Raw genomic sequence first — 16,677 nt, 5'->3', positions numbered from 1 at the left:
GGCGTAAAGGCTTTTTACGGTAAGGACGATACGTTTTTGGAATTCCCTGCCTGAGGGAGTTGTAATGGCCAACTCAGTCAACACCTTTAAGAATGGGTTAGATAATTCCTAATGGATAAGGATATCCAGGGTTACGGGGCATAGTCACGCATTATGGTTATTATAAAAAAGAGGGGTTAATCGGAACGGCAGTCAGCAACTTCAGTCAAAATTTTATACAAAATAATCGTGCATAGGAGACCACAAATAGGTTGAACCCGATGGACAATTGTCTTTTTTCAACCTTAGATACTATGTTACTATGTTACTATGTTACTACACTCCCCCTGTAGGCGGCGACTATCTGAATGCAGGACAGCAAAAAACGCAGCCCAGCGATCAGATCTGAATTACCCCCACAGTACAGTAATCACCGAGTTGTACCCCAAGACACTGTTAATTAATTCCAGTTACAGTTAGTGATATGGGGAGATACAGTTGGATTGGGGTGCAGTATATTAAGGACAGAATAGATGAGATGATTGCTATAGGATCAGGTCAGGGTGCAGGTTGGAGTGAAGGCGCCCAAACATGTGTGGCAGTCCCGCCACCACCGGATCCAACACGGTTGGGCCGGATGACAGGACGGCGGGATTTCAACGTGAACACATATTTCAATGTATGTGTTTACACAGTGCGGCTGTGCCGCAGAACAGGATCCGTGTGAACACAAAACCCACCTCCCGGTCAAGCGGGTCCCATTCAGCGGGACCTGCTTGGCCACTATGTGTGGCCCTAGCCTAAGGGTGCAGTATAAGGGCCAGAAGAAGGTGGCAGGGAGCAGTATAAGGCAGTAAGGGTGCAGTTCAGGAGGTGCAGCATAGCAGAGGTCAGAGTGCAGTTTAGGGGTCATGTCTGCAGTACAGGGGGTCAGGTCACAGTATAGGAAGTGTTGCATAAGGGTGTCAGGGTACAGTATATGGGTCAGGTAACAAAGTCACAGATGTAGTATAAAGGGGTAAGATCAAGTACAGGGGGTCAGGTCAGCAGTATATGGGGTCAGGTCAGCAGTACAGTGGGTCAGGTCAGCAGTACAGGGGGTCAGGTCAGCATTACAGGGGGTCAGGTCAGCATTACAGGGGGTCAGGTCAGCATTACAAGGGGTCAGGTCAGCAGTACAAGGGGTCAGGTCAGCAGTACAAGGGGTCAGGTCAGCAGTATATGGGGTCAGGTCAGCAGTATATGGGGTCAGGTCAGCAGTATATGGGGTCAGGTCAGCAGTACAGGTGGTCACAGTTGCAGCATAGGGGGTCAGGTCACAGAGTCAGCAGCTGCCAGGCGGAGTCACTGACCGTGCGGGGAGCAGAACAGGTGTCCAGGACCGGGATGCTGTTGCCGTCACTCAGGGGCAGGCAGTGGCTCTCCGCCGTCAGATCTATGCCGGGATCCGGAGAGACACACTCGCCAGAGACTGGACCGGCCACCTCATTACTGGCTCTCCGGGGGCAGGCAGCGGGGAGGGGATAGAGCCCGGGGAGGCGGAGGACCCGGCGGAGACCCAGCATCCGGGGAGATATTCAAGCACCGCCGCCACTCTGGCTCTGCTGCCGTTCTCGCTGATGCTGCCTGCATCTCTGTCTGAGGGCCCAGAAGGAAGAGCGCAGCGCGCCTCTCCTACCCTTCGTTCCAACTCTGGTAGCCCTCGCCCTCACACAAAAGAGGGCGGGGCTAAGAACCAGTAGGGCCTACCGGTGATCTCCTCGGCTTCCCGGTGGACCAGTCCAAGCCTGGTTATAAATATCTTCTTTGTGTTATTCTAATCATTTTATAGTCAAAACGCTTGAGTATACTGGAGTATGACAGGTGAGGCTCTGCCTCCCCTGACGACCGGTCCCTGCTAAAGCCACTTTTCCAAATGACAGTCCATCTCTGATCGACCTGCACAAGATATCATATAGGCAGAATCTCAGGTTTTGGCAGTTACAAGTGATTATAAAGTATAATAATATACCATCAATCGTAAACAGTTACAGTAGCGATGTAAGCAGGAACTGAGATTTCCATTATAGTCTAAGTTAGTGGTCAGGGAACAGGGGTATATTACCCCAAATGGGGTCCAAATGATATTCCTGGGGGTAATGGACTGTCGCGAAAAAGAAAATCATTCTTTTTCATCCCCAAACAAGTTACCCCTGATGAAGTCGATAAGACGAAACGCGTTGGATTTGTCAGTCAGAAGTTGTCAACCGAGTTTGTGAAGATACTCCCTCTCGAGCTCGCACCTCTTAAGAGGTGAGGGAGTATCTATAATTAACATCTTTCAACAAACATATTGGTTGCATTTCATTGATTTTTAAGATTCCTGTGAATCATTACATGATGAACTATATGTAAAATCTTATCTGTTCAAATGTATGCTATTAAATAACGTTTTACTAATTGGCCTTGGGCCTCTTGTTTGGGTGACTATCTGGTGAGGGGTGTCTGTTACAGGTCCCCAGATACAAACATTCTCCAGTATACAACTCTTGTTCATGAAAATAACGCTGAAAGATCGTGTGTAAATACATTTTATTAAGCGCACTTGGGAAATTGTTTTTATTTTATATATATATATATATATATATATACACCGTATCTCAGAAATGCCATATAAACAGCGATAACCAGTATAATAATGCACAATAATATATGATTTCCTTCCTTTCAAATCAAGGGGGTAACGTCGGAGTATCTAAATATATTTTGGGGTAAAAGGTAAAAAAGTTCCCTGACCCCTGGTCTAAGTAGAACATATTCCTGCTGGAACCCCAGGATCAGCGCAGAGTGATCAGGTCTCAGTGGCCTGAGAGCTGATAGAAAGATGAACTCTCTCTCTCTCTCTCTCTCTCTCTCTCTCTCTCTCTCTCTCTCTCTCTCTCTCTCTCTCTCTCTCTCTCTCCCTCTCCCTCTCCCTCTCCCTCTCCCTCTCCCTCTCCCTCTCTCTCTCTCTCTCTCTCTCCCTCTCTCTCTCTCCCTCTCTCTCTCTCCCTCTCACACACACATCTGTAGAAATACACATCGGGAAGACCTAGTGATAAAAATCTGTTTTAGAACATTGCTGTGGGCCTAAAACTCTGTCCAGTACAGATGCAGATAATATATATGGGTTGCCATAAGAGGTTGTATGTGCCACAAGAATTAATGGGTTCCAAAATGAAATATCTTAAAATAGACTAAGGACCTGACTGTCGAAAAGTAGGCGCAAGTGCGGACAGCCACCAGATTTACTACCGTAGGTTAATGCAAGCACCTATACGGCTTCATGTATATAGTTGCATTGCTTGCTGTTATGTTGTCCTCGATAATCATCATCATTAGTATCTGCATGTACACCGGTACTATGCTGGGTGCAAAAGATGCATAAAAAACAGGTGTCCCTTCATCATACGTACGCCTAGTAATAACACAGACGTCTGGCTACACTCCCACGAAACGGACCTTGTGCATGCATTCACAAGGTAGCAGCCCGGTGCACACCAGAAACGTCCGTTTCACAGATAGAGAGAGTCAGGTATGCACGGAGACTCCATTACGGTACTTATGCATAGTGCAGCACATGCTCATTGTGCTAACAATCTCTAGATGCATCCACTTAAACGTGCAACAATGCATTCAATTGTCTGTTGTACTGTATCAAGGCATATAAAACATATTGGCTGCAACATTGGTCTTCAAAATGAATACATTTTGTTTTGATCCTGGTCTTAACAGTATTTTAAAAGTGGTGCATCATGGAAAAACGAAAAACATGTATGTGTCAGCAGGAAAAAAATGATTGGGAACCATCGTAGTGGTAAATACCCTAATGTGAACTTGGAATTCGGAGCTCCTACTTAACAGTGACCTCTTGTGGTCAGTTGTGAAACTGCACCCCTTTACCTGTGCGCCATTATTGCATTGTAGAAATTAACATTAGGATACTGTTATCTCCTCTAACCAAACTCATGACACATATTTCATGTTAAAATAATACTTATGAAGTGTGTATGGTCAGATGGGCAGATGAGCTGTCGCCTGTGTCATTGCATTACAACAACTGAGAGAAATGAAGGAACATTTAAAATCTACAAGAAAGCATCAGCTGCGTCAGTGGTTTTATTGGTGCAATAATTTGATATTCAGTATTTGTCTAGAAAGGATTGATCCCAATAGCTGCAGTGTATGCATTTAGTGAAAGATCCACTCTGTTGTTCCTGATGACAGGTGAAAGAAGCCGTGAAATATGCACTCGGAGTTGGCTACCGTCACATAGACTGCGCCTCGGTGTACGGAAATGAAACTGAAGTGGGAGAAGGTATCAAAGAAAGTCTCTCATCTGTCAAGGTAAAATATCCAATATACATAATTCATAGAAATGTTTAGTACCCACTTATAATATCTTAATCTTAACCCACTTAGAATTGCTTAATACCCACTTATGTAGTTAATATCCTGGCTTCAGAATCCAACAGAGAGAATCCCAAAGGGTCCTAAAGGTAAGTACTTGGTTAGGGATTTGGGGCATCAGCATGCCGCTGTCTGCATTTGGACCGTCTGGCTTCTGTATGCTGGGATATCGATGGCAACCCAGTTATACAGCTAGTGTGACTCATGGGAGTATATTTACTAAGGATCGGTATTTGTGTGTTTTATTACTGGGTCAGTCTCCCATATCTCAAAATTCCTAAATACAAAATTTTTGGAGCGTGACTTAGATCGTGACACCTTTTGCTTTTTGGTGGTTCAATGTATACAAACTTTGTTTCATGCGCAAAAGTATTTAATATATTGTATGAAATTACCTTCAGGCTGTGTATAAGGCGATAAGAAACTGAAGTGCACTCTGTGTTTAGACTTGGGTCCCATCCCTTAGATATCTCATTATGGTATGCAGTACTCCAAACTAAGGAAAAATTCAAAATACTTCTGGTCCCAAACATTTTGTATATGGGAGACGCAACCTGTTTTACCATTTTAATTCCGGCCCTCAAATCAACCAAGAATTTCCCATTTTGAAAAATCAATCTTTAGTAAATGATCTACAGCCAGATGTATGTAATCAACTTTGAAGTCATTTATGGTGCAGGATGAGATCATCAACTGAGCTTCTGGGGGGTGAAGACTGTTTCCGGGGGATGGGCTTTCTTGAATCAATGGGTGGCGCATTGAATTCACCATCCTGCCTAGGCAAACGCAGGGGGGGGGGGGGGGGGGGGGGGGGTTCTGGTTGCCCAGAACTCCCCCCCCCCCCCCCCCCCCCCTTCTCTTGGCTCAAATTTTGACAATACCAATGGTATATAATATGATTTGTAGAGCTGCTGCCACATCATGCAAGTTAAGAGACAGAGCAGAGCTGTTACACATGCCCAGTGGTAGCAGCTTCATCTGTCAAGTTTACGGTGTGTGGATCTGAGCACTCAATCAGTGCTCTGGACAAGAGAGTAGCTACCAGGAAGAAGAGTCAGGAGCCTTACCATGAGGTGGGAGAATATGTGCTTAGAAAGTGTAGTACTGGTTCCATTGTGTTTGCGTATTTATTTATTATAGTATGTTTAACCTTTTTCATGACCACTTATCTTATTTATATTATTTAAATGTTTGATACAGTCTGTAGTGTTACATATTAATTTAATACTGTATTCCATGTTCTGCAGAGTGGTAGACTGTGGATTACATTTGGAAACCCCCCTCTAGAAATTCTGCGTTTGCCACTGTCCCGGCATCCCCTTATTGAGTATTTTAGAAGAAATAGGTAAAAGTTGTAATTGAGGAGATGGTCCATAAAGGTTGAGTAAGATATGTCATCAGTCATAATGTCAGCATGGTGTTGATGTTGACCATGTAGACAGTGATGATATATTGTCCCTGGTAGCCCAGCGGTCACTTACCTGCTCCAGTGGTGTCTTCCAGGTCCTGGCGGTGATGTAACTGACTACCGGGTCAGACCTCCAGTGAATATCCCCCCTAACCCCACCACTCCTGCCTGCAGCCTAACCCTTATGTTGACATTCTGACCTCGTTAACATACTGCCTGTTGACTTCAGAACTTTCGACACTGCTGACCTTTTATCTACAACCCGTCTACAGTTGGTAAAAACGGTCATGTGAAGTATTTACATGATGATACTTCTGAAACATTAAAAGTGGGCTTACAGCGCACCTGGGCGTGTCAGGGGGTCACTAGGCCCATTATCCTATATCTGCTTTGTCTGCATAATGTGCAGTTAGTAACTGGCCTTTACATCCCATTGTATAGAAATATGAAGAGTGGAAAGGCCATGACGCCCCCTCCTCACCCATCAGCACCTTCAATACCGAGGGAGTCAATCACAGCAGATTTAATATACTTAGCTTAAATTGTATTTCTGGTCACACAAATCCAGGTCGCAGCCTCTGCACCAGTCCTAAACATGAGTAAACTCATTTTAAAATCTGGAACCAGCTGATACAGATTATTTCCAAAATGAAGATCACAAAGGTTGTATTTCCTCTGCTTCCATTGACTTGTGCCAATATTGGACCAGATACAGTGAATGGATATCAGCCCTATATGCTTCCATATTGCATGCATAGATATAATGCTCACCCGCCGCGTATCCTTAGTCTGGTACTATATCACCATCAGGGGACACTAGCGCCAGTCCCATACTTACTGCAAATGATACGCCTGGAAACAGCGCTGCTATCCCGCAGCTTCATCTACACCCCCTCACTGACCTCAGCCTGAGTGATTGTGCCCCGTTACAGCACCGTTCCGTCCCTGCAATCAGAAGAGTAGGGACTATTGAAATGCGTATGGCTTTGGGTCACCTGTACTTGCGCAGTGTAAATGCATAAGAGACGCCCCTCAGGCAGGCATACGTACATCAACGTGTATCAGGCATTTGGTGTAACTTGTAGATTATGTGATGTATATTTCCCAGTATGTATAGTTGTAATGGGATATAGGTTTGTGACCGGCGGTCGGGTGACCTCAGGTCACAATACTGACGCTGGGATTCCACACACTCAATAGCCCAACAGTTGGCATGCCGACCTACAGCGACTATTCCCACTCATGGGTGTCCACGACACCCATAGAGTGAGAATAGAACCTGTGGCGAGCGCAGCTTGGTTTTTGATGAAATCATATCTTTTCCATTTTTGTATCTACTGAACGCTGAGTGGACAGACTATTAGTACTTTATTGGGCCACCTTTTGCCCTTAATATGGCTTCAATTCTTTTAGGCATGCATTCTATTAACTGTATGTTTCGTGGCAGAACATGTATTACATGGCAGTGTTATATTTAATACATTATCCTGGCTCGTGTATTACATGGCAGTGTTATATTTAATACATTATCCTGGCTCGTGTATTACATGGCAGTGTTATATTTAAGACATTATCCTGGCTCATGTATTACATGGCAGTGTTATATTTAATACATTATCCTGGCTCATGTATTACATGGCAGTGTTATATTTAATACATTATCCTGGCTCATGTATTACATGGCAGTGTTATATTTAATACATTATCCTGGCTCATGTATTACATGGCAGTGTTATATTTAATACATTATCCTGGCTTTATATGCAGCGTTTAGAACGAAAAGATATATTTGTCACCTCTAAACTGTGGAATAACAAACACCACCCTGAGGATGTGGAAGGTGCCCTGAAGAAGACACTGAAAGATCTCAGTCTGGAATATGTGGACCTGTATCTTATGCACTGGCCGTATGCATTTAAGTGAGTATGAGCTCGGGTGTCCAGCCTATATAATAATCTGCTAAGGTCTGTCCTGTCTCCAACATGCACGCGCAGTGGGAGCCGGTACTAGAGAGACAGGACAGACCCTAGCAGGAGGGGATGATCCGCCAGGTAGCAAGTATGCAGCCGTGCAGCCGCGGGGGGCAGCAGGACAGAGCAGGGTACAAAAAAAAAAAACTCAGCAGAAGAGAGGACGGGGTGCAACGGAATATGCTGCGCTATGTAAGAAACTGTTAATAAATAATTATATAATACAGTATAAAATAGATTTTTCTGCTCTTTACCAGACTGGGGAATGACGAAGGGCCTAATTCAAACCTGATCGCCGCAGCAAAATTGTTCCCTAATGGGCAAAACCATGTGCACTGCAGGGGGGCAGATAGAACATGTGCAGAGAGAGTTAGATTTGGGTGGGTTATTATGTTTCTGTGCAGGGTAAATACTGGCTGCTTTATTTTTACACTGCAATTTAGATTTCAGTTTGAACACACCACACCCAAATCTCACCCAAATCTAACTCTCTTGGCACATGTCACATCTGCCCCACCGCCGTGTGTGACCAGTGTAAGTGGGATCTGGTGAGATGCACATACAGCTGAAGCTATTTCTCTGTTACAGGAGAGGGGATGACATCTTCCCAACCAACCCAGATGGGACACTGCAGTACGACTGCACGGACTACAAGGATACATGGAAAGCCATGGAGAAGCTGGTAGAGAAGGGGATGACAAAAGCCATTGGCCTGTCTAACTTTAACAAAAGGCAAATTGATGATATCCTCAGCATTGCCACCATAAAGCCGGCCGCACTACAGGTAGGAATCTCTCTGACCTTCCCACATCTGCTACAATGCATATACCTGTCTCATACATGACGTCTCTGGATCCGCGGCTGACACTGGGGTCCATTCCCCGTAGCTGATACATAAGAGCTCTTGGTCATCCCATGGCAGAGGAGTGGATGTTGCTGCCTCTGGTCCTCATTGTGGGTATTCGTAACGTTTTATACCCGGAAAGTGCGACAGAGATCACTAGGGTCACACTGCAGGGCGTCTCCCAATGGAGATTTTAAGAAATAAATCTTAAATCGTTTTTTCATTCTTAGATGATTTTGTGGGATATGTATCAAGTCTTCTAGAGAGTGGGCAGGTGGCCCATAGCAACCAACCAGCTCCTACTGTACTTATCATTTTATTGTATGTACTTGACAAATGTTGGTTAGCATTTTATTGGTTGCTATGGGCAACTTCTTCACTTGTCTACTTCTCCTCTCTTCATATATCTCCCAGATTTTCTTCCTGCACACATCGTCCTGCAAACTGTACCAGTCACGTTGCTTTACCTCCCTGCCTTCCATCTGTGCTTTTCAGCCCTGTCGTTATATCAGGCAGAGTTGTTTACTGTCATTGTGCTGGGCTAGACGCAAATGCGACCTCTAGATACAGCTGTATGTTGTTTACGGTGGGTCTTCTTCCGATGAAAGTAAATATTACTACACATGAGAAATGAACGTAGTGAAATCAATTCACACTTTATTATATGGAAATAAAGATATACAGGTTATACTTAGCTTCCATTATATGATCAAGCAATACAGGACAATCAGCTTCTTCTGAATATAGGTTATAGTTCCCCAGTGAGCCTCTGCGCTTTCCAGTGACTGGATTAATCAATAAACAACCAGGCCCCATTTTGACTGCAGTTGCCTAGGTCTTGAAAGAGGCCGAGGGGCTTTGTCTGGCTATTTATTATTATTATTATTATTATTATTTATTACCAGTTATTTATATAGCAGAGCTTTACAGAGAATATTTTGACCATTCACATTAGTCCCTGCCCCAGTGAGCTTACATTCTTTATTCCCTACCATATGTACACATGCATACACTAGGGTTAATTTTTGTTGGGAGCCTATCAACCTACCAGTATATTCCCGCACAGTCGCCAAACGCGGACTTCATTACATCTCGCCCACAATGTCTGAAGCTGCAGGATCAGTTTCTAAAGCACCTTTGTCTAGAATTGACCCAGAATACTTTGCTTACAGTGGTCACCATGTAAGGTACTATTCCTTAGATGCCCATTGTCAGGTACAAGTGGGCCCTCAATTTATGTCTTATCTGACTAGAGGTTACAGCCATTCTCAGCATGAATGTCATCTACTTAGGCATCCATGGGGCACCACAGAGGTATTACAAATTATATACTATGTTAAATTCAAATAATCATAACTATAGTTACATACCACCCTCTACATATAGACATGTAACAGACAATGGGCCCACTTGAGCTGTAGTTTTGCAAAAAACTCCTTCCACTAACATGCGGGGCTGCCCAGCACAGGGCAAGGGCGCCCCGCATGCCAGGACTTTCTCCTCCGCTAAAATTAGTGATGAGCGGATTCGGTTTTACTCGGTTTTACTCGGTTCTCAAAACCGAATCTTATTGGCTCACTGATGTCACGTGTTTTGGATAGCCAATAAGATTCGGTTTTGAGAACCGAGTAAAACCGAGTAAAACCGAATCCGCTCATCACTAGCTAAAATGCGAGCGTTTCACTAAACAGCGCAGTGCTTGCATCTTTAGGGTAGCCCCCTACAGTTGCCGAGCCGCCATGTTTTGGGTTTCAGCGGCTGCGCGTGGCATCGCGGCCAACCTCTGTTGTCAGACCGCGCCCCCCCAACGCCATGACGCTGCCCATAAAATGCTGCGATGCCGCCCCCCCCCGCCGGCCCTTAGACTGCGATCGCATGCATGCAGTGTAAGGGCGTGCGTGGATGTGCAGAAGTGTGGAAATCGGCGAATAGTCATTTTCACACTTCAGCATTACAAGCTGAATTAGGTCCAAAATATTCTGATTACATATATCATGTGCCATATCCAATGCTGAGAGTCATATTCTAGAGCAAGAATAAATAACTCTCTCCGATTATATAAATACATGACTCAAAAACAGACAAAAGCCAGAAAGATAAAACAATGTATTTCATAACATTTGCAGATGAACATGTAGAAGAGCACAAAAAAAGATGAGAACACTTATCTTTAGCTAAATCTGGTTATGTTACAATGTAAATGTATCTTCACGCTGGTGATATTCCTCGGAATGTTTGTGCTATAAACGAGAAACGAGGGATAATTCTGTGGTTAGTACATTTGGGTGGAACATTACCAGCACTTGGGTCCACTGAACACGTGGAGGTATTTTATTAATTCCCCGGGCAGCAATGATCTTATACGAATTTGTTTTTACTTGTCCCTTCTATAACTTTGTGTCTCGTACTGTATATAAGCATTTAGTGTCATTTTCTGGTAACCCACCTAAAATCCGACAGAGATCTGCGGAGCAGGGTAACGTGTGCTGCAATATCAGTATTTGGCCCAATATCGCAGAGCGCGGCCCATAGGGGAATACTCTGATTGTTCTATTGGCCGGGATATTATGGCAGGTGACCTCTCCTGCACTCTGACTCGCCGTCTAGCCGGTATAACACCCAGATTTCTCCTGCAGGTGGAGTGCCACCCGTACCTGGCTCAGAACGAGCTGATCGCTCACTGTCATGCAAACGGACTTGTCGTCGTTGGTTACAGTCCGCTAGGTTCTCCAGACCGGAGTTGGAGAAAGCCAGAGGATCCTGTTCTGATGGAGGAACCATGCATTCTGGAGATGGCCAAAAAATACGGCAAATCAGAAGCCCAGATCCTTCTCAGGTACATGTATGATTAGACTTGCCATAATATCCCATTAATCCGGGACACCTATGATTTACACAGGTTTTGTGGCTGATTAAAATCAGGTGACATGCAGGCTTCAATTTAGCCAGCCACAGAACCTGTGTGAATCATAGGTAACCCAGATTAAAGGGCTATCATGGAAAGACTATGTAGAATCCCTGTGCTGGCGGGTAGTCATGTGCTACAAAGGGAAGGGGGTAGCCATGTGCTCCTGTCACCGGTGCGACCACTGATCCCCAACCACATCATGATACAACTGGAGGAATTTTTGAAAGGTGTTCTAAATTACAGAAAGCTCTGACCAATATCAGCCAACCAGGCCTCTGATTTCATTGTCCAATCTCTGGCAGAGTCTGGGTGCAGCACCACTTATTCCACACGGTTACCTGTAGAACCGGTTTCATACATTTCTCAGTAACAAAGTTGCAGAGCAAGACGTGAGAAATGACTGAACGCAGCACTCGCCCCTAGGCCCTGGCGGCAAAAGCCTTTGGTGCCAAATTATATTGTGACTGTAGTGGAGACCTGCAGCTTCCCCATTAGGCACTCTTGCACATTAGAGCATTCATCAAGTTTTAAATGTATTTTTAAAATGATATTTGAATATTTTATAAATATTTTGTATGATGTATATAATATCCTAGGGGGTGTTTTGCAGCAAAACCATGTCCAATGGCCTCCATTGTAAAATCGCCCCCCCCCCATCCTCCCCCAGTGGACCTAGCCTATCTGTGGCAAAAGATCCCCAGCAGTATCATCCCCATCCCCCTAGTGGTAATAGATGACAGAGCCATGAAGAGTGTACCCCCTCCCCATGCACCTTACTATGGAAGTTGGGGCAGGGGCACATGCAGAGATCAGCAGGGGAACTACGCCCACACCTCGCACTTTTGATTTGGTGCATGCGCCCCAGAGTGCCATCTAAATGGCATTCTGGGGCCGTGATTCCGGCAGCGTTGTCGGCTGTCGCAGACCTGTATGTCACTATCGGGGGGCTGGATCAGGAGGAAAAGATCCATTCTGCACATGTGCAGGACAGATCTCCTCTTTACCAGCCCCGGGAACGCAGCAGATGGTGAGGTCTTATGGGATATGACCGTGTCAGGTAAAGCCCATCTGGCTGCACTGTATCCCGTACGACTGTACCAAGTGGTTAATTCCGGACTGTTGAGAGGATATATTTGTAGACAAAAGACTGGGAAGGCCTTACCTTGTGTTTCAGCAGAATTCCCTTTGGAATCCACTTAACATTTCACTGTTGTCTACCAGGTGGCAGGTGCAGCGGAAGGTCGTCATCATCCCAAAAAGTGTCACCCCTGCTCGTATTCTGCAGAATCTCCAGGTACAGTACTTGTCTATGATGTACAACATGAAGCCATCCTAGGCTCCAAAAAATATAATACCCCAAGCTATATTCATGTGGATGATCTGTATCCTAAACCCTGAACAGCAATCTGGGGGAACTGTATGCTTTAGAAGTTCCTTGTGGTGAATGAAATGATTTCAGCATTGTCTCCTGCTGTGTGCACTGTCAGTCTGTGGCTGTTACTGCCTCCCTCTCTCCAAAGGTAATAGCCCGTGATTTGTGGGAGGAGACGCCGTTCCGGCAGGATAGGCAGATAGTCACTAGTTTTAAAGCAGCAATTATGGCAAAACCAACTCCCCCTTCCCTCGGTTCTATTCGGTAGCACCTACATGAGGTGAAGGTAATTACCAGGCTAGTGCGGGCGCCAGGGAAATAAATGTGTGGGGGCCCACACCAATGAAATTGACTCTGCACTCCACCTCTGACACTAGTTTTCCCCTTAGGGAGCAGGAGAGAGAGTAAGGGGAGTGAGAGAGAGAGAGACAAAGAGGGTGTCAAGGAGAGAGAAAGAGGGGGAGCAAGGGAGAGAGAGAGGTGAGAACGAGAGAGAGAGAGACGGTATCAAGGAGATTTGACAGAAGATCATGATAGCGAAAGAGGGTGTCAGAGAGAGAGAAAGGGTGTCAGGGAGAGAGAAAGAGGAGCGAGAAAGAGACATAGAGAGAGAGAGGGGGTGTCAGGAAGAGAGAGAGAGGGTGTCAGAAAGAGATGGAATGAGAGAGAGGGGAGAGTGTCAAGGAGAGAGAGAGAGAATGAAAGGGGGGGAGAGAGAGAGGGTGAGAGAGAGAGAGAGAGAGGAATGAGAGGGGGGAGAGGGAAAGGGTGAGGGAGCAGCAGGAGAGAGACAGGGTGTCAGGGAGGTAGAGAGAAGCGCATGAGAGAATGTGTCAGAGAGGGCAGGGACAGTGAGAGAGAGGGTGTCGAGAGCGAGAGAGCGTGTCAGGGAGAGAAGAGGGCGATACAAAGAGAGACAGGGGAGCAAGTGGGAGAGTGTCAGGGAGGGAGAGAGACAGAGAGGAGCAAGAGAGAGTGAGAGAGAGTGTCAGGGAGAGAAAGAGGGATAGACAAAGAGAGGGATATAGAGAGGGATAGATAGAGGGGAGAAAGAATAAGAGAAAGAAAGAGAGGGAGGGAGGGCTAGTGGGTGAGTGAGAGAGAGAGCATCAGGGAGAGAAATAGAGAGGGGAGAGAGAGGGGGAGGAAAGAAGAGATGGGGAGAGACATTACCTGTTCCAGCCTGGCTAGGCTACAGCACAGGTATCTGATCAGGGCGGGCACTTCACAGCAATAGGCCCTGATACCTTCCCACCAGTGAATCGCGGCACTGCAGTGCCCTGCTGCCGGAGCGGCCACATAGGGGTATAGTGCACCGGCCGGGACGGGGCAATATTTGACAGTGTAAGGGCCACCAATGTACGGGGGCCCCTTGACAATCGCCCCGCCTATAATCCGACACTGGTCATTGCATGCCTCTTATGTACTACTGTGATCACATATGTCCTGACGTGATTACTGCTTAGTAACAGATGCAGCATTTGTGAATTAAACATAACTCTCTGTTCTAATTGGGTAGGTGTTTGATTTCTGTCTAGCCGAGGAGGAAATGAAACAAATTGGAGCCCTTAACAAGAACTGGAGATATATTATTCCACTAATAACGGTAATATTCTATATGGCTAACCAAATCCCTATACTGTGAAATTATAAAGAGGTCATATAAAGGGGTGTGGATCAACCTGAAAAAGGTCGACAGTATCTAGGTCGACCCCAAAAGGTCGACATGCACAAAGTCGACATGGATAAAAGGTTGACACAGGAAAAAGTCGACATGAGTTTGCCGCCCAACGCTAGAAGATTCACATGCAACCTGGCATGCCAAGAGGGGCTGTTTGGTGTGAGTGCAGCAAAGATGTATGAGGCCATATCTGTACCATCCACTCTTTACCCATGCCCCCAGTGTACCCAGCCTTATTGTATCCAGGGGCTTCTACCTCACCAGCTCAACAACACTGGGTGTATCCTGCAGCTTTATCCATTCACCCAGCACTGCTGCTAATGTGACTGGCTTTATCCATTCACCCAGCACTGCTGCTAATGTGACTGCAGCTTTATCCATTCATCCAGCACTGCTGCTAATGTGGCTGCAGCTTTATCCATTCACCCAGCACTGCTGCTAATGTTGCTGCAGCTTTATCCATTCATCCAGCACTGCTGCTAATGTGGCTGCAGCTTTATCCATTCACCCAGAGCTGCTGCTAATGTGACTGCAGCTTTATCCATTCATCCAGCACTGCTGCTAATGTGGCTGAAGATTGCACACCTAGAAACGTGTTTTATTTTGTTCCGAAATAAAATGGCTATAGGAGTATGGAGAAATAGTCACATTACACAGTGTTCTATAATTACACATAAAACTGGACTCATACAATGCACAGAATCAGTGGCATGCTGATAAGCAGCAGTGCAGGATGCTAGCCCTGGGAAAAGGGACATATTAATACAGTTGCCCCATAGAATCATAATCAGAAGATCACTCTGGGTGTCCTATAGTAGGCACGGGCTGAAAGGATCTCAGTCACTCCTCCTGCCGGCGATTAAGCCTGAATGTCCCCATACTTTTGGCAGGCACACCCCAAAGCAGAGACTATTGGCATTAGAGGGCATTGTCCTATATAAAGGGACCATCACACCAGATAAGTGTTCGCCCCCTCTCAGTTTTACCCCTTAGTGGCGTGTGGGTTAATTTGGTGCCCCGCACTCACCAGTGCTACCAGTTTGCAGTCAGCACCCATTACATTGTTACCTGTAATGATGGTGACCGGTGGCTGCTAGGCTTGGAAGAAAGGGAGAGGTATTGGACTGTAGGTTCATGAGGAGCAAAATACTAAATAAAGACTAAACCCTGAGGGACAGTGCAGGGAGAGGTGGGGAAGATACAACAGTAAGGAGGACCCTGCACATGAGAGGCTTGCACTCTAACAGGGAGAGGGTTGGACCTGGAACTGATGACACGGATAGGGGATGTTGGTGAGGGAGTGGGGACTGGATAACTAGTGAGGGTTAGAACTTGAGGCATTGTAGACTTTGCTATAAAGTTACCAGGGCGAGTACACTCGGTCATGGCAATCTAACATACATCTGTAACTATAACACACAAAGTGCCACATGCCCACCTTACCAATCACAGGGAGTAGCCACTGGCATCTGTCCCACAAAGATGGATGTCTCACATGGGTGTAACCCAAATTACAGGGTCTGGTAGCTGGTTCCTGTCACACAGGTGCAGTAACATTCTGAGGAGGAAATGTTCCAAGCCTTGGAGAGAGATACAGTGGAGAAGTTGTACAATGCAACCAATCAGCTGCTGCCATTTATCTAGCACAGTTTTGTTAGATGCTGATTGGTTGCTTTAGGGGAAATACTTCACTTTATCACTCTTTAAGGCTTGATCCTTCCCCCTTTCAGTGTGAAGATGCAGCCAGGACATTCATGCAACCTTACTGGTCCATCACATCTACCCAATACTTCCTTTTATGTCCCAGATCATGTAAAACCATTACAGGAGCATATCCCCATTTCTCTTGCCCAGTCTGGATAATACGGTCTTCACAATTTGAGTTGAAGATTTGGAATAGGATTATCACGGTCATATGGGAGGCTTAGCAATGCCGTCTGGTCAGCAGGTCACCCCACACGTGGCAATGGGTGACCAGACCTATGGACGCACTGGGCCAAATATAATCAGTTTGCGGGCACCTGCTGTATGGTGTTGGGGGGCCCGGCTGCCTAGACCACTTGGCCTGTGCACACTCCGTTAGTAAG

General features: G+C 45.8%; 1 protein-coding gene across 3 annotated transcripts in view; it reads left to right on the top strand.

The window, feature by feature from the left end:
- LOC134957454 (aldo-keto reductase family 1 member A1) overlaps positions 1-16,677 on the top strand; it is a 71,099-nt gene that overhangs the window by 24,267 nt on the left and 30,155 nt on the right. For all 3 annotated transcript variants that reach the window (XM_063939398.1, XM_063939397.1, XM_063939399.1), the window contains 6 exons: positions 4,225-4,344; positions 7,583-7,734; positions 8,374-8,569; positions 11,266-11,465; positions 12,759-12,831; positions 14,429-14,515. In XM_063939398.1, the coding sequence (XP_063795468.1) occupies positions 4,225-4,344; positions 7,583-7,734; positions 8,374-8,569; positions 11,266-11,465; positions 12,759-12,831; positions 14,429-14,515 (828 nt within the window). The remainder of the gene's footprint in view (positions 1-4,224; positions 4,345-7,582; positions 7,735-8,373; positions 8,570-11,265; positions 11,466-12,758; positions 12,832-14,428; positions 14,516-16,677) is intronic.

The sequence above is a fragment of the Pseudophryne corroboree genome, chromosome 9 (genome assembly GCF_028390025.1).
Source record: "Pseudophryne corroboree isolate aPseCor3 chromosome 9, aPseCor3.hap2, whole genome shotgun sequence".
NCBI classification, from domain to species: Eukaryota; Metazoa; Chordata; class Amphibia; order Anura; family Myobatrachidae; genus Pseudophryne; species Pseudophryne corroboree.
The sequence above is the reverse complement of the archived record's forward strand: the minus strand, read 5'-3'. Positions and strand labels throughout refer to the sequence as shown.